The sequence below is a fragment of the Ovis aries genome, chromosome 25 (assembly GCF_016772045.2).
Source record: "Ovis aries strain OAR_USU_Benz2616 breed Rambouillet chromosome 25, ARS-UI_Ramb_v3.0, whole genome shotgun sequence".
Classification (NCBI taxonomy): domain Eukaryota; kingdom Metazoa; phylum Chordata; class Mammalia; order Artiodactyla; family Bovidae; genus Ovis; species Ovis aries.
Window position 1 is genome coordinate 25,720,939 of NC_056078.1, and position 18,671 is coordinate 25,739,609.

At 49.7% G+C, this 18,671-nt stretch overlaps 1 protein-coding gene across 4 annotated transcripts in view; it reads right to left on the minus strand.

Moving 5' to 3' along the window:
- The window catches only part of LRRC20 (leucine rich repeat containing 20), a 76,648-nt gene that overhangs the window by 12,134 nt on the left and 45,843 nt on the right, over positions 1-18,671 (minus strand). For all 4 annotated transcript variants that reach the window (XM_004021432.6, XM_042240776.2, XM_027962184.3 and 1 more), the window contains one exon: positions 12,407-12,574. In XM_004021432.6, coding sequence (XP_004021481.2) covers positions 12,407-12,574 — 168 coding nt within the window. The remainder of the gene's footprint in view (positions 1-12,406; positions 12,575-18,671) is intronic.

The window sequence follows — 18,671 nt, forward strand, 5'->3', positions numbered from 1 at the left end:
AAACCCTCCATTAGAGATTCTAACTTAACTGGCTTGGGGTATGGCCGGGACACAGGTATTTTGAAATTTCCCGGGTGATCTGAATGCAGAGCTAGTTTGAGTACCACAGGTCTTCCCGGTGAGGCTGAATGGGAGAATCTGGTGAAAACATCCATCTAGCGCTTCCATCTGTGTGGGGCGGAGCCGCCAAGAGCCAGGCTGATTGCCTGAACTCATGGCTTAGGAAATCCTGCCTCATTACCTTACCCCTGTTCTCTCCACCCCAAGAGAATTTTCCTCCAACCAAAGTTATGTGCTTCAGCCATAGTTTCCCTGTGGCTTTCAATCTCCCTCCAGCTATAGTCCCTCTTCTTATGCAAAGCACTGTCCTCAACAGCTGGGGTTCTGGAGAGACTGTCTGGGCTGGGATCCTGGTTTTGTCCAGGCAGCATGACCTTGGCCAAGTTGCTTAACTTCCCTGAGCCTTGGTTTCCTCACCTGGGGAGAATAATAGTACCTGCCTCGTAAGGGAAAAATTGAAGGCAAAAGGAGAAGGGTGCAGAAGAGGATGAAATGGTTAAATAGCATTGCTGATTCGACGGACATGAATTTGAGCAAACTCCGGGAGATAGTGAAGGACAGAGGAGACTGGCGTGCTGTGGTCCATGGGGTTGCAAAGAGTCAGACATGAACTAGCAACTAAGCAACAACAACATGAGGCTGTTGCCCACATTAAACAAAAGCACACTTGAAATTGCTTAGAGAAGATCCAGATGTGAAGTAAACAGTCACTATGTATCAGCCAGGGTAGCTAACATGCCACGAGCCCCGCAAGAACAGGGAGTGTGCTTTGTCCATCTCCATCTCCAGCACAGTGCCTAGCACAGAGCAGGCTGCTCAGTCAAAAAACAGCTGGTGAATGAACATTTCTCCAATACCTAAATCTGTGTCTGTGCCCCTGGGAGCCTCTTACTCCCTGAATAAGATCCTTGCAAGGCTGAGTTCTGAGTCAGAGCATTTGGGCTGCTATCCAGCACTCTGGACAGAGACAGGGACAGCCCATCTCTTAGACTGGCTTGTCTAAGGCAGCATGGAATTGCTTTGTTTTAAGCAGATGACACTATCCTTATGGCAGAAAGTGAAAGGAACTTAAAAGCCTCTTGATGAAAGTGAAAGAGGAGAGTGAAAAAGTTGGCTTAAAGCTCAACATTCAGAAAATGAAGATCATGGCATCTAGTCCCATCACTTCATGGCAAATAGATGGGGAAACAGTGGAAAGAGTGTCAGACTTTATTTTTTTTTTGGCTCCAAAATCACTGCAGATGGTGATTGCAGCCATGAAATTAAAAAGACGCTTACTCCTTGGAAGAAAAGTTATGAGCAACCTAGATAGCATATTCAAAAGCAGAGACATTACTTTGCCAACAAAGGTCCGTCTAATCAAGGCTATGGTTTTTCCAGTAGTCATGTATAGATGTGAGAGTTGGACTGTGAAGAAAGCTGAGCGCCGAAGAATTGATGCTTTTGAACTGTGGTGTTGGACAAGACTCTTGAGAGTCCCTTGGACTGCAAGGAGATCCAACCAGTCCATTCTAAAAGAGATCAGTCCTGGGTGTTCTTTGGAATGACTGATGCTAAAGCTGAAACTCCAATACTTTGGCTACCTCATGCGAAGAGTTGACTCATTGGAAAAGACTCTGATGCTGGGAGGGATTGGAGGCAGGAGGAAAAGGGGACGACGGAGGATGAGATGGCTGGATGGCATCACTGACTCGATGGACATGAATTCGAGTGAACTCCGGGAGTTGGTGATGGACAGGGAGGCCTGGCGTGCTGCGATTCATGGGGTCACAAAGAGTTGGACACGACTGAGCAACTGAACTGAACTGAAGCAAATGTCAGAGAACTTTTCTTGCTCTTCTCTTGTGTGCTACCATCAGAGCATCACGAGCATCCTGGATAATTGGAGGTTCTGGGTAATCAAGGTTTTACCACTCACTGGTTGGCACAGGGAATGCCATTTGGGCAGAGACTTGGCTTGCTAATTCCCTCCAGGCAGACACACGTGGGCAGGAGCTGCAACAAGAGCTTCCCTCCCTTCCACGTCTGGGGGCCAAGTCTAATTGATGTTGAAGACTGTTTGTTTACTCCCAGCTTCTCCCTCAAGAGGCTCCACAGCCAGCAAGCACTCCTACACTGTGTCTAACGATGGCTTCACGATCGATGCGTGCACTGACTGCTCACTGCTCATGGGGTATGCGGCAGCACACTGCTGATGCTGGACAAGGGCATACTGGGCAGAGGGCATGAGTCCACTGTGCCACACAGACAGCTGCCACCTTGGAGGGTGAATTCTCTTCTCCTGGGCACTGTAACACTTAGTGCCTGGTGCAAGGGGTAGGGCAAGGCTCAGACTGTTGTAGGCTCGGGGGCGGGGGGATTTCAAACTCAGTGCCCAGGGTTCTTTCCATTTCCCCTCAGACAGGCTTAGAGCCCAAGAACCAGGGGCAGGAGGATAGTGTTAGGGATTTGACATTGTCTTCCCAGACCCCCTCTGCTTTGACATGTCTTAGGGGTTAACAGGGCTTCCCTGGTGGCTCAGAGAGTAAAGAATTCGCCTGCAATGCAGGAGACCCAGGTTCAACGCCTGGGTCAGAAAGAGCCTCTGGAGAAGGGAATGACAACCCACTCCAGTATTCTTGCCTGGAGAATTCCACAGACAGAGAAGCCTGGCAGGCCATAGCCTATGGGGTCGCAAAGAGTCTAACACGACCAAGCGGCTAACAACACACACACACACGCACATGCACACACACACACACGCAGACATTAACAGCCTTCTCTGGCAGGCAGGAAGCTAGAGGAAGTGTGCTTGCCAATTAGCTCCTTGTAAATACCAGCTAAAAGCTCTTGTAGTGTGACTCCTTGCAGGGAGAGCTCCTTTCTCTGCCACCACAGGGATCATGCCAGGGCTGAGCAAGGCCAGTGTAAGAAAACTCTCCCCCTGTGACCTGGCCAACAGCGTCCTGGTGCTACCAGACCAGTGGACCTGCACATGCTTCTCTGGGCGCCACCCACACCCTCCACTCCCATCACATGTAGACCTGGCAAGTTCTGGAACACCCAGAGGTGGGCCCAGGCGTGCCAAAGACCTGGGTTCAAATCCTGCCTCCACCACACCCCTGTGCAAGCTGTTTAATCTCTCTGAGCCTGTCTCTTAGCTGTCAAGTGAAGGTAACACCTCCTATCCAGAAGAGAGGCCTGAGCAAATTATAGGAGAATTACAGAAGAGCAGTGTCAAGCAGCCATGGCTGTTAGATTTTGAAATCGGTGCGATTTTATCTTTTTTAGATCAAATAGAACATTAGTTCCACTTCTGCTTTTCTAGGGTTTCCTCTATTTAAAAACTATTTCCTGGACTCTTATGAAAGAAGTCGCCTTCTGTCCCCCAAGAGGCACAGAGAAGCTGGGAACAAAAGGATTGGGTCCCACTCACTCCTGCTCCCCAGGAAGCCCTTCCCTGCTCAGCCACTACGTGGCCCTCTCACTTAGCACTTGGTACTCAGTGCTTGTGGCTCATCTCCCCACCCCCTCGAGAGTTCCCAGAACAAACAGAGCCTGCAGAACCTCCCACTAAGGGGCAGCCTGGTAGAGCCTCAGAGTGAAATAAAGCCATGCCTCTCTGCTCCTGTGATGCTGATCAACTAATTCTGTGAAATGGGGTGAAGCTGGCATACTGACATCAAAGCAGGGGGAGGGCGATCCTGAGGCCCTAGTGGGCACCTGTGCCCTAGGCTAAGGGAGGCCACTCTGGAGACTCTCTTCTATTGATGGAGACCAGAGTGAAGCTGTGCTTCCCTGCAGGAATCTGCCTCTTCCCGCCACCACCTTCCCAGAGGAGGGAGAAGTTACTGCGACAGAGGGCCTGGGCCCCGAGAGATACACTGGGCCATGGCAGGCGTGTAGGTGTCCCCTTGGGCCAGGAGTGCTCCCTCCAAGTCTCCACGGTGCCCCTCACCCTCATCCTTGTATCCCAGGGGATGAGGGTCCTGTACTTTGTGGAAACCTTATGTTTGAGGGCTGGCACCATGGCCCAGATAAACTATGATGGAAGACAGCGAGTCAGGGGTGGGGGTTGTGAAGTGTGAAAGGAAGAACAAGCTGCAACAGATGATTCAAGAAGCAGAGTGGGCTGTACTAGGCACTAGCTGGATAGATGTGAGGAAAGGAGAGAATGATAGAGACGTCAGTTGCACAGAGATTCTCAATCAACACACCACTGCCTCGCCCACGGCACGTGTTAGAAAGGCAGATTCCGGGGTCCCATCCACACAAAATCTGATGTGGTGGGTCTGAGAGGAGACCCAGGAGTCTTCCTTTATAACAAGCACTCCAGAGGGATCCAAATGGGGATTTGTGGCGGGTACCCTGAGGAATTCCGTGAGGTTTAAGCAGCATTGTGCTTGGGGGGATGGCAGGGCCAATAAGCACAGTCAGCTGCCCAGAGGTGGCACTGGGGGCTTCAGGAATAAGGTCCTGCTGTGCATAGAAAGCATCTGGGTGTCTTTCTCAGGTGCAGATTATGATTCAGGACATTGGAGGTAAAGCCTTTGTGTGCTCAGTCCCAATAAGTCATGTCCAACTCTTTGCGACCCCACGGACTATAGCCCACCAGGCTCCTCTGTCCATGGAGTTCTCCAGGTAAGAATCCTGGGGTGTGTTGCCATGCCCTCCTCCAGGGGATCTTTCTGATCCAGGGATTGAACTGGATTGAACTCACGTCTCCAACATCTCCTGCACTGCAGGCAGATTCTTTAAACACTGAGCCACACCCAAGAAAAAGTGTCAGTCACTCCGTCATGTCTGACTCTTTACAACCCTATGGACTGTAGCCCACCAGGCTCCTCTGTCCATGGGTCTGAATTTCTAACAGGTGATACCCACCCTGCCGCTGCGTGACACTTGAAGAAGCCAGAGCCTCGATAGGGGTTCTCCAACTTCGGCATGCATCTGCGTCATTTGGAGGCAGGGTCAGTGATTATTCATATAAATTGCTAGGGAGTTCCCTGGTGGTCTGTTGCTGTTGTTTAGGCGCTCAGTCATGTCTGACTCTTTGTGAGTCCTTCAACAACTCCCTGAGCTTGCTCAAGCTCATGTCAGTTGAATTGGTGATGCCATCCAACCATCGCATCCTCTGTCATCCCCTTCTCCTCCTGCTTTCAGTCTTTCCCAGCACTGGGCTCTTTTCCAATAAGTCAGCTCTTCCTGTCAGGTGGTGGTCTAGCGGTTAGGATTTAACACTTTCACTGTCACGGCCTGTGTTCAATCCCTGGTCGGGGAAATGAGATCCCACAAGCCACATGGCGATGTCAAAATAAGAAAAGAAAATCATTTGCTGTCCACTTCCCTCCCCCAGTTTCTGATTGAGGAGGTCTGGGGAGGGACCTAAAAATATGTATTTCTATCAAGTTATAAGGTGATACTGCTGGTCCTGGGACCACCCCCGCCCCCACTGACTCTGAGAACTGTTGGCCTCAAAAGTAAGAAGTGAAACTGTATTGGACAGAATTAAGCAAATGCAGCCAAAAGCATCTCTATGTAATACAGATACAGATATGCCCCGCTATCCAAAAGCAGAAAGTTCACATAAAAGCTTTTGTAAGCAGAAATGGTATAAAGTGAAGAAACAATCACCTTAGGACAGATCTTGTTTCCCTGAGAGCTCAGCAATGCAGGAGACCCTGGTTTGATTCCTGGGTTGGGAAGATCCTCTGGAGAAGGGAAATGCTACCCCACTCCAGTATTCTTGGGCTTTCCATGTGGCTCAGCTGGAAAAGAATCCATCTGCAATGCAGGAGACCTAGGTTCAATTCCTGGGTTGGGAAGATCCCCTGGAGAAGGGAAAGGTTATCCACTTCAGTTTTCTGGCCTGGAGAATTCCATGGACTATATAGTCCATGGGGTTGCAAAGAGTCAGACACAACTGAGCGACTTTCACTTTCACTTACTAAAAGACACACAAAATAAATGGAGATAAAGCACAGATGCTCACAGACACAGTTCAAAGCAACAGCGGCTTGATGCTGAGTGGGGATTCCGGGAAGAAGCTTGGCGGGGCCACTCTCCCCGCTCAGGATAGGAGCTTCCTCTGTTAACACTTGCTGCAAAATGAATGCTGAATGCTGTTTGCTCTTTTCCTAGTTTTTCATAAGAGTGAAAATCCTTTTCAGATTTCTTTGACTAGTGAAATCAAAGTGAAGTAAACAGGTGTAAAGCAAACCTTCAAAAAGCCAAGGATATCTGTACTTTTAAAAGTACCATTGCTCTATTTGTTAAATTCTTAACAAGATTTTCTTTTCCTGTGATCTCTTGCTCTCTCTGGAACAGTGAATGCATCAGGTAAAAAACAAAATAAAACAAAAATTCGGTGAACTGAGGGTGACAAAAAGTGAAATTCTAGCTTAGCCAAAACAGTCTCCTATTTAGCAAAATGAAGGTTCTTCAATACTTGGTTTCCCTTCACCCCCATATGTTCCAGGAACATGTTGAATTGCTCTGTAGCATCAGGTACTTCCAAGTTCTTAGGCATGAACGCTGCTTCAGCACCCACCTTCAAGCCCTCCATGACAGCTGCTGGGATAAAGCACTGACTCCCTGGCTTTCATAGGATGAGTGACCCATCTTCTTCTCATGTCACCATTCACAGTCAGACTAAATGCTTCCACCACCTCCGAAGCTTCCCCAGGCCTCTCTTGGGAACTCCACCTCACAAGGATAGTTGGATGGCCACCCTCAGCCCTTCTGACCACGTCTGGTCTTTTTCTGGCTGTGCTGAAAGACATGCAGGATCTTAGCTCCCAACCAGGGATTGAACTCATGCCCCCTGCAGTGGAAGCGTGGAGTCATAACCACGAGACCACCAGGGAAGTTCCCTGACCACGTCTTATCTAGAAATTTACTCTCCACTTCCATTCAGACCTCCCCTACTGTCTGCAAGCTGCTTGAGGTCAGGATCTGTATCTCCTTCATCTCTGAAGCCCCTACCTCTGCAGAGACTCTCTCACCCCAAGCAGTCTTGTTTATACACACTCAGAAGTTTCCATATACCTCTTTTTGGTTTGGAAAATACAAGGACCAACCCATATCCCAGAAACCTGTGATGCACTGCTGTTGGAATAAACACTCTAAGCTACAAACCCTTTTCTCTCTCTCAGGAGTGCCTGGAGAAAACAACCATGTCCTGGCAGGCTTGTCTCCAAGGACCCAGGAAGCCTCCCATCCGGACGGGGGCACCTGTGGTGTGTGTGCTGGGAGCCAGCGAGTGGGGGAGGCAGAGTCCTGTCACTTGCACCACTTCCTGCTCATCGGCACCAGGCCCGGACCTGCACTTGGGGGGTTAGGACAGAGGCAGAGCAAATGAAAAGACCGGAGGCAGGACTTCCGGACTATGAGCGCAGGCCGTGCAGGGTGTGTGAGGTGAGGCGGGGTGGGGATAGAGAGTCAGGTAGCATTGAACCTAGCATCTGCCTGGCTCCATACTCAGGTGAGAGGAGAGCTGAGATCATCCCCTCGGCAGAGGCCCCACTGCCCATCCTCACACCACCCCCAACAACTAGTCGCCAGGAGGATGCTGTGGTGGTGACCAAGATGGACATAGACGCGGGTGGAGATGGGAGGAGGGAAGAATGCAGCGCAGTTGAGGGACGGGAGCCAGGCCAGCTGAGCACAGACCCCAAGTCCCTGTGGGACAACTCAGAGAAGCAGCTTTTGTTATTTTCTCATTGTGACTCACAGCAAGAAATACATTTTAGGACTTCCCTGGGGGTCCAGGGGTTAAGACTCCGTGCTTCCACTGTGGGGGGCATGGGTTTAATCCCTGGTCAGGGAACTAAGATCCCAAAAGCCTTGTGGAGTAGCCAAAAAAAAAAAAAAAATAGAAATATATTTTACATCATGACCCAGTACCTATATTTATGCAGGCATATAGTAAAACTGATATAAAGTCACAAAGCGGTATGTACCATGCCACAGGTGAGGAACTCCAGCACACACTGGTCTCACAGCTTACTAGTGGGTCACAGCTGGCAATTCGAAACAATTGGCCCTATTCAGTGTCAGCCATTTCAGAGAGCCTTCGAGCCTTTGGGATTCCTGCTCTGCACTGTGCTCCCAACCAGCTGCAAGTCGGCTGCATGCAGACACTGCACTCACGCTGGCTCTGGAGATGACAGGACTCAAAGGCCAAGTCACACACAAACCAGAGGACTGTCCGTAGGAGGCAGCAGCAATGAGGCCGTCACATGCCACCCAGATCCTTGACCTGAGGGCCTCTGGCTACCAGTGAGCACCAAGGATGAGCATCCTCCCACCACCCGCAGCTGGACCAGAAAGCAGAGGGCAGTGTCCCTGCCTCTCCCAGCCTGCATACGCTGATGAGGCCCTGTGTCTTCTCTCCTCCATGGACCTGAGCTGAGCCTCTCCCCGCATCACGGCCCAGAGAGTGCCGGCCAGTGGCACTGTTCAGAAACAAGATGCCACTGCTGGGGACTTCCCTGGTGGTCCAGTGCTAAGACTCGGCACTCCCAATGCAGGGGGGGCTGGGTTCGATCCCTGGTCAGGGGACTAGATCCTGCATGCTGCAACTAAGAGTTCACAAGCTGCAACTAAAGTCTCAGCATGCCTTTTCTGGAGATCCCACACTGCAACGAAGACTGAAGATGCTGCGTGCTGCGAGTGAGACCTGGCGCAGCCAAATAAATAAATGGAAAAAAATAAATACTAAAATTTAAAAAAAGATGATGCTACTGCTCTTGGAAGCTTCCAGGCCTTCCTGAGGCTGGGCCAGAGGCACCTTTTGAGGAGGTCCCTTCAGATGCACCTGGAGCTTGTTTCAGAGCTGGTTGTTCTCTACTTAACAAACTAAAGCTTTAAGGAGATTCATGCACCTCCAATTTATTTCTTTAGAAAACATTTTTTTTTTAAAATCTTCCAATCCCCTCTGAGAGCTCTGGGGGAAAAATAAGCCACACTGAAAACATCCTAAGTTCCTACCACAATTATCCCAATGAGCTCCTGCGGGAGATCGGCTACAACCAATGAACAGTACAAAGCTATTTCCATAATGAAGGAGTGTGCAGCCCTCACCTACTTCACTGTGATTACAGCCCTCCTCCCTCCGACCTGGGCTGCAAAGGCTGTGGCCTGGTCTTCCACTGGTCTGGGAATCGGGAAACCACCCAAGTAACTAGGGTGGGCTGGAGAGAGGTAGAACGTAGGAGTGAGGAGATTCCGGTAAGGAACAACCACTGCCTCCATGTGCCCCTCTCTCCACCTGGTGCGGGGAGAACGCCCAGGGCATTCCCACAGTGGAGCAGTCCTGGGATCAGCCAAGCACCTCTAGGAGCTGCTGGGCACTTGGGGAAAACTTGGAGTCAACTTGGAGTCAGGGGCATTCCCCAGTCTCCCCATGTCCCCCAGGCCTGGGCAGCAGGAACTGACTGGGAAACACAGCCCAGTGGCTGAAGTCTGTGTTGTCTGGCCAGGTGTACAGTAGACCCTTGACCATGAAGGCCAGGGGAATCTTAGTGCCTCAGTTTCTACGTCTATCAAATGGGATGATCACCCTCTTATCTTGGGCCTGCACATGAGCATTCTTGGTAAACTGCAAGATGCTTCCATGTGCAGAGTTATTACTGTCGCTCTGTAGAAAGGAAGAGATATGTACACAAAAGAATAAGTCAAAACAGCTGATCTAGGTTCTGGGAGCTGTTGCTGCTAAGGAATGTTGTCAGCCTTGCTGAAGGGGGGAAGATTAGGGGATCTGTCACTCTGTACTTCTCATTTTGGGGAGAGTCATTTCTTATACTATAGCCAGCAGAGATGCCCACTCACCCTGCTCTCCTGCTTGAGGAAAAGCCACCTTCTGGGGCAGGGGTTTGGGGAGAGTCGGAGAACCACCACGTGAAAGCGGAGAAGAAAGCAGAAGCTTAGAGAAGGGATGCAAGTCTTTCAAAGATACAGTCAGGAAGTGAGGAAGCCAATGGCCAACACTTATCCTGACCTGCCTGCCTGCAGCTACCCACCTAGCTCTGGTCTTGACATTAGCCCAAACAAGTAGCCCTTTCTTGGTTACTGCCCCGTTTGGAAAAGCAGCAGACGTCAGGAATGCCTCGAAGAACAAAAGGCAGCAGAGGAAGGGCCCAGCAAGGAGGGCCTGGCTGAGAATGAAGAGCTCAGGGCAAGACCCCAGTGATCTGGAAAGTCAAAGTTGCTCAGTTGTGTCTGACTCTCTGTGACTCCCTGGACTATACAGTTCAGTTCAGTCGTTTAATTGTGTCCGACTCTTTGCAACCCCATGGACTGCAGCACACCAGGCTTCCCTGTCTATCACCAACTCCTGGAGCTTGCTCAGACTCATGTCCGTTGAGTAGGTGACACTATCCAACCATCTCATCCTCTGTCATCCCCTTCTCCTCCTACCTTCAGTCTTTCCCAGCATCAGGGTCCTTTCAAATGAGTCAGTTCTTCGCATCAAATGGCCAAAGTACTGGAGTTTTTCAGCTTAAACATCAGTCCTTCCAATGAATATTCAGGACTGATTTCCTTTAGAATGGACTGGTTTGATCTTGCAGTCCAAGGGACTCTCAAGAGTCTTCTCCAACACCACAGTTCAAAAGCATCAATTCTTTGGTGCTCAGCTTTCTGTAAAGTCCAACTCTCACATCCATACATGACTACTGGAAAAACCATAGCTTTGACTAGACGGACCTTTGTCAGCAAAGTAATGTCTATACAGTCCATGGGATTCTCCAAGTCAGAATATTGGAGTGGATAGCCTTTCCCTTCTCCAGGGGATCTTCCCAAACCAGGGATCGAACCCAGGTCTCCCATACTGCAGGCATTTCAGGTCGATTCTTTACCAGCTGAGCCACCAGGGAAGCCCAAGAATACTGGAGTGGGTAGCCTATCCCTTCTCCAGAGGATCTTCCTGACCCAGGAATTGAACCGGGGTCTCCTGCATTGTAGGCGGATTCTTTACCAACTGAGCTATGAGGAAGCCCTAGGTGGTCAGGAGCTTTACAGTAAACAGGCACTTCTGCTTAAAGACAGCACAAGGCCCCGTGCGGCCAGGGGGGTGCCAACCCAGGGGCCAGCCACTCAGTGATCCTGGTCTTGGGACGGCAAGTCTGAACCAGAGCCCACTCCCAGGGCCTTCCCAGAGGCCAGACAAGGGAAGCCCTCTCCAGGCATAGGGCTCAGTTTTAGAATCATGTACTCTTAGCCTGGCATTTCTGGGGTCTCACTGTGCAACCCCATGCTCTCTCATAACCTCTCTGAGCCTCAGTTTACACACCTGTAAAAGGATGGACCCTGAAATTCAGAGCTTAGCTGGTTCCCCCTCCCACTCAGCCAGAGCCTGAGCCCTGCAGGCAGCATCCTTGATAGAAGGGAGGCTCACCAGTGCACTGGGCAGCATCAAACCACCAGAGGCCTCTTGCTTTTAATCTAATAGCATAATGCCTGCAAAAGAGCTTAGCAAAATGAACGCATAACTGAAGGGGGTTATTATTAACCATCAACATTAGAGGCAACGCGAGAGAAGGCGACATGGAGCTGGAGATGGGCTCACAGAGCCTGCTAAAGCAGCTGCAGGAGGAGCCGGGGGCACGGGGGTGGGGGGGGGGGCGGGGGGCGCTGAGGGAGCCTGTGAGTGCCAGGCTCTCCCTTGGTGGGGCTAGACAGCAGTCTGAGAGTATGCTCAGGCCGAATGAGACCAAGAGGTATGCAAGAGTTACCAAAGGAGGAAAGGAACGCCTCTTCCACCTCAGAGGAACCCAGCTTGCTGGGGTCTGCTATTTGCAGGAGGCACACCTCCAACTCGGAGGGAGAGACCTTCTGCTTCCCTGAGGGGGAGCATATTTGTACTGGAAGGTTCAGAGAGGCTGTTCTGAACTTGTTTGCCCGGGGGCTCCTGCTTAATCATGGCAAAGAGTTCCTGTGAAGCCAAGGAGGGAGAGCCGGAGTTCAGGCAGGAGTTAACACATAGAAGGTCTGAGCTGAAGGGTTGTAAAGGCAGCCAAGGCTGGAAGATGAAGACAAGAGGAGAGCTTGAGGTCCAGGGTGGCCCAACTAGTTCAGGGCTCAAGGTATGAAAAGCCAAGACCTTCTACTTGCCAGGTGAAAGCAAGTATCCAGCCTGGCCCCTGGCAGGCAGCAGGACCTCATAATAGTTACCTTTCTAGGCTCAATGCCTTGTACTCAGGAATCTCAGACCAGAAAGCCCAACTTTTCACTCTTGTCTATGAAACTGCCTCCAGAGCCCCATCCCTTGTGCCCCAGAAGGCCCTGTGAGCCTCAACTCAGGCAAGGGAGCTCAGGGCAGGCTCTGCAGACAGGAGGGGCAGGGCCATGGACTGGGTCCACTTACCTACAATCTCATTCTCTTCCAGATTGATATTCTCCAGCGCAGGCAGGGTGGTGAGCTGCTCGGGGAAGTCGTGGAACTGGTTCCGGGACAGGTCGATGGCCTTGAGGTGCTGCAGGGTGCTGACCTCATTGGGGAGGCGGTGCAGGAAGTTCCCTTCCAGGCGGAGTTCTGCCAGGTGGGAAGGAAGAGTAAGGAGGGGGGAAGTGGAAACAACCCAGAGACCACAGTGACCGCTGGCTGCCTGGGCCAGGAAAGCAGCGAGGAAACCCAGATCCAAAGGAAGTCTTCCCAAAGGGCGAATTCCATAGTCATGCAAAAGGAGGGGTAACCCCGACCACTGCCACCCATCATTCCAGTTGGGTGCCCTGCTTTTGGCTTTGGGAAGCAAGGCTCTCACCCCTGCTCAGGATGGCACATCTGGGGTCCTTCCTGAGGCTGGTTTAGGGGCCACAGAATCCTTGCATTGAGGTATCCAGAATGACCAGCCAGGCCTTCCTTACTGCAGCTCAAACAGGCTCTTGATTTTGTTCCTCCCAGTCCCTCTCACCTGGACCACTCGGGCAGCCTCCTCCCTGGACTCTTGCCTCCAGCCCCTTTCCAATCAACGCTGCACAGTGGGACCTATTTCACTTCATGAGCACAGCTCTGAACTTGTAATTCTTCAGTGGATCCCCAAGGCCTCCTCCCTCAGGTAATCCAGACCCTTTATGTTAGGCCGAGGATCTGCAGGTCCAGCACTCACACTCAGGTCCAGGCCCGGCTGCCCTGGGATGATCTTCACACAACACAGGAGAATTCACACAACATCATCTTGCTGGACTCCACTGCAGTACTACAGAAGTGGTAACAGCAGCTCCTTCTCCCTTTGTTACTTACTACGAGTCCCAGACGCCACCAGGAGCAGATACTTATTGTCTCATTTGATCCTCAGAACCCCAGAGGCCACCAGGAGCGGATACTTATTGTCTCATTTGATCCTCAGAACAGCTCTGCAAGATTTGTCTTACTCTGTTCCATTTGATGGAAGCAGAAATGGTGACTTAGAGAGGTTAAGCAATTTGCCAAGATCACACCTCCAGGCGGCAGAGAAGCCAGGATTGGGATGGCCTGGATGTCCTGGTACTGGTCACCAAACATGGGATAAACATGACCAAGGGACAGGAGACAGGTGTGAACATTTAATGAGTGATGCTGTGTCCCAGGCAATGTATTAGTTATGCATGAAATCTCACAAATGTCTCCCAATTTACGGATGAGAGGACTGAGGATCACAGAGGTCAAATAACCTGCCCAAAGGCACACACACGTGGCAGATCCCAACTGGTGGTCAGATGTTCCCCATGTTCCCTGAGATTCACGGATAAAAGAAGGAAGGGAGGGATTGAATGACAGTCCCATTTCCTCAGGGGAGTGGGGTCGGGGAGGGGTCCATCCAGGCACTGATATCAGGTCAGGGATGAGTGGAGCCTTCAGGGAGCAGAGGCTCTGGGGGAGGCTGGAGACACCTCCGTGCAGAGGACAGTCTGCGAGGCCTGCTGGGGAGATGCGCCTGGGATCAGCCGGGGGCATCTCCGCAGTTGAGAAGCTGAAAAGCTTTTCATCTGACTGACAGCGTTTTAATGAAAACACGGCGTGCCCTGCCAGCTCTGTTTTCTTTGCTGTTCAATAGCTTTTCTCCACATCTCTGTCTTGCTGCATTCATGACTCAAAGGCCCTTTAAATTCCCTGCCATCATGTGTGGCTACAATGAACATCATCCCTAGGCTTTTGCATCATCATGTCCTCTCCTCTCAGGGTTGGGGAGAAGCGGGAGGGCAGGGATCTTTTCTGGTCAGGCTCAGAGCCTGACAGACCCGTGGGAGGCTTGCTCTTGAAAGCTTTACAAACAAACGTCAACAACCCAGGTGTCAGAAGGTCAAGACTGTTCCCTCATCAGTGAGGTTAATTAAAAAGCCCAAGTTAGGACTTCCCTGGTGGTCCATTGATTAGGTATACACCTGCCAAGGCAGGTTCAATTCCTTCTCTGGGGAGATTCCACATGCCTCGGGGCAACTAAGCCCATGTACCGCAACTACTGAGCCTGTGCTCTGGAGCCCGTGAGCCACAACTGCTGAAGCTCAAGCGCCCCAGAGCCCGTGCTCTGCAACAAGAGAAGCCACCGCAATGAGAAGCCGGTGCTCCACACCTAGAGAGTAGCCCCCGCTCGCCACAACTAGAGAAAGCCCATACACGGAAAGGAGACCCAGCACAGCCAAAAATAAACAATAACATAAGTAAATAAAAAGTTTAGACAAAACTCCAAGTCAAACAAGGCATTCCTGTTTCAGGAATTGTTTGTTCAAGAACCACTCTGAACAGCAGGTTCTTCTTCCTAAGCTCTTTTTCTCCTCATGACTTTCTGGCTTGCTTCCATCTGGGTGAACCCCATTCTAGAAAAGGGCAACTTTTACTCCTATCAAATTACAGATTAGTTGCTCATTAGGTGGTCCATCCCAAAAGTACAACAGATCCTCCTGACATGCGCTATCTGGATACCTCAGGTCCTCTTGGGAGGAGCAGACAGGATCTAACGGCACAGGGGACCGATTACATCATGATCAGCAGAGCAAACTGTCTTGAATACTCACCACATGCCGGTACCCTCTTTTCAATGTTACCATGTTTTACCTCAACTTAATCCTTACGATGACCCACTGAAGTGCTGTAAAATGGATCGCACCATATGGATCAGGACATTAGAAACAGCAGAACCAGGTTCTGACCTGAGGCCAGTGTGGCTCTAGGTTCTGCAATTATACTCATGCCACTTACTGACTCTCCACACCCTCCCGACACACACACAGGGTTGCTTGGCTAGCTACCATGGACAATGTTTGCAGCTGGTTTATCCGGGAGAAGCTTCAGAAAGATGCACTACTTAAAATTAGATCTTCTTGCTGAAATTTACTGTCATCAAGGGAGATTATTGTTGTCACTGTTTTAATATTTTCCCCACTCTGTGCACAGCCCTCCTGGGCCATATTTGTGCTGAGTTATCTTCTCAAGAAAATTCAGGTCTAGTCCTCCATTACCACTGAAGGCAGCAAGTCACCTAGCACTCAGGCATGTGAACAGTGCCAATAACCATCATGGACACTCAATGCTATACCAACTGTAAATACAAGATTTTGTTGTTTGAAGCCACTGAGATTTAAAATTATTTGTTCCTAATGCAAAACTCAGAAAGCTCAGCAGTGGCCACAGGACTGGAAAAGGTCAGTTTTCATTCCAATCCCAAAGAAAGCCAATGCCAAAGAATGCTCAGACTACCGCACAATTGCACTCATCTCCCACGCTAGTAAAGTAATGCTCAAAATTCTCCAAGCCAGGCTTCAGCAATACGTGAACTGTGAACTTCCAGATGTTCAAGCTAGTTTTAGAAAAGGCAAAGAAACCAGAGATCAAATTGCCAACAACCGCTGGATCATCAAAAAAGCAAGAGAGTTCCAGAAAAACATATATTTCTGCTTTATTGACTATGCCAAAGCCTTGACTGTGTGGATCATAATAAACTGTGGAAAATTCTAAAAGAGATGGGAATACCAGACCACCTGACCTGCCTCTTGAGAAACCTATATGCAGGTCAGGAGGCAACAGTTAGAACTGGACATGAAACAACAGACTAGTTTCAAATAGGAAAAGGAGTACGTCAAGGCTGTATATTGTCACCCTGCTTATTTAACTTATATGCAGAGTACATCATGAGAAATGCTGGACTGGATGAAGCATAAGCTGGGATCAAGATTGCCAGGAGAAATATCAATAACCTCAGATATGCAGACGACACCATCCTTATGGCAGAAAGTGAAGAGGAGCTAAAAAGCCTCTTGATGAAAGTGAAAGAGGAGAGTGAAAAAGTTGGCTTAAAGCTCGACATTCAGAAAACGAAGATCATGGCATCTGGTCCCATCACTTCATGGAAAATAGATGGGCAAACAGTGGAAACAGTGGCTGAATTTATTTTTCTGGGCTCCAAAATCATTGCAGATGGTGACTGCAGTCATAAAATTAAAAGACACTTACTCCTTGGAAGGAAAGTTATGACCAACCTAGATAGCATTTGAAAAGCAGAGACATTACTCTGCCAACAAAGGTCCATCTAGTCAAGGCTATGGTTTTTCCAGTGGTCATGTACGGATATGAGAGTTGGACTGTGAAGAAGGCAGAGTGCCGAAGAGTTGATGCTTTTGAAGTGTGGTGTTGGACAAGACTCTTGAGAGTCCCTTGGACTGCAAGGAGATCCAACCAGTCCATCCTAAAGGAGATCAGTCCTGGGATTTCTTTGGAAGGAATGATGCTGACGCTGAAACTCCAGTATTTTGGTCACCTCATGCGAAGAGTTGACTCATTGGAAAAGACTCTGATGCTGGGAGGGATTGGGGGCAGGAGGAGAAGGGGAAGACAGAGGATAAGATGGCTGGATGGCATCACTGACTCAATGGACATGAGTCTGAGTGAACTCCAGGAGTTGGTGATGGACAGGGAGGCCTGGTGTGCTGCAATTGATGGGGTCGCAAAGAGTCGGACACAACTGAGCGACTGAACTGAACTGAACTGAATGCAAAACTAAGATTTCCCTGGTGGCTCAGATGATAAAGAATCCACCTGCAATGCAGGAGACCCCGGTTTGATCCCTGTGTTGGGAAGATGCCCTGGAGAAAGGAATGGCAACCCACTCCAGTATACTTGCCTGGAGAATTCCACAGACAGAGGAGCCTAGCAGGCTACAGTCCATGGGGTCGCAAAGAGTCAGACAAAACTGAGCGACTTTTACTTTCACTTTAATCCAAAACTGGCCTATCATAACCGATACAGTTTGTTTCACTTTAAACACATCTTCTACTGATAAAAAGCAATGCATGCTCATTGTAAAAATAGAGACAAAAATATGGAACACGGAAAATGAAAATCCTGTTTCCACCCCTAGACTAGTATTCACTAGTCTATATTTTTCTATGTACATACTAATAGATAGATGGATGGACAGATATTATTTTTAAAAAACAAATGGAGGAGGACTTCCCTGGTGGTTCCAGTGGCTAAGACCCCATGCTCCCAATGCAGGTGGCCCAGGTCCAATCCTTGGTCAAGGAACTAGATCCCACATACTGTAACTAAGAGTTCCCATGCCACAGCTAAATATCCCACACACCTCAATGAAGACCCGGTGCACCCAAATAAATAGATATTGTTAAAAATATCTATAGCCTATGTACTCTTTTGATTCCTGCTTTTTTACTCAATAAAGCCAAGGCAGGTTTCCAAATCATCGCTTGGCATATCCTCCTCTAGAGATCACTGCTGTCAAGATTGAGACTTGGGGCTACAAAATCACATCCCTGCCCAGCTTCTTGTTCCCCAGGGAAGGTTGCTCTCTGAAGTCCAGCCTTTTTTTTTTTAGCTCCAGGCTCTAAGGCGATGCTCAGCTGCAAGGAGGAGCTGAGTCTGCTTGAAAGGCAGCCTCCTCACCAGCTCAGAAGCATCACTGAAAAGCAAAAGGTGCAGAGGGAATTGTGGCTGGAAAGCAGGGTTTGCACCCTTGGCATTCAGCTCCTTGGTTGCATTAGGGTAATCAGAGGGGCTGTGCTGAAACTGGGAAGGAAGGGAAAGCTTTCCATTACTGATCTTCAAAGGGGGCCCGGATCTGTACTAGAAAGGCAGTGTGAACCCACGCCAGTGAGTCAGGCTCCTGCTGGGTTAACAAAGTATTGAAGTGCTGGGATCGGATGGGGGAGGGGGTTCCAGGCAAAAGCTCTTATGACAGATACCCAGTCTTTCAGGATATGGGGCTTGAAACAAAAAGGAATAATGATGGCTAACATCTAAGGAGCAGCACTCTGCTCCAGGCACTTGTTTCCTGGGGTTTACACACAATCATCATTTTCATTTTACTATCATCTGCTACCTTCAATTTACAAAGAGATGAAACAACTTGTCCAAGGTCACACAGAACCCCAAACTCTCCCCTAGCTAATCTGACTCTCCTCTCCCAACCACAGAACTAGGATGCAAACCCCAGCCAGCTTCCCCAAGAGAAGTGGGCCTTCTTTTTTCCAGTTTTGCATGCCTAATTCTTGCTGCACCTGTCCTCAGAGTAGATCCTCAGCAAGTCTCTGCTTATTTAGTGGTGAATGAATGACAGGCTGAAAACCAAGAGGGCCTGGTACTGACCTAACTCGTCACATGTCCTTAGGCCCATCCTCTCCCTGAAGAGCCTCCGTGGGAA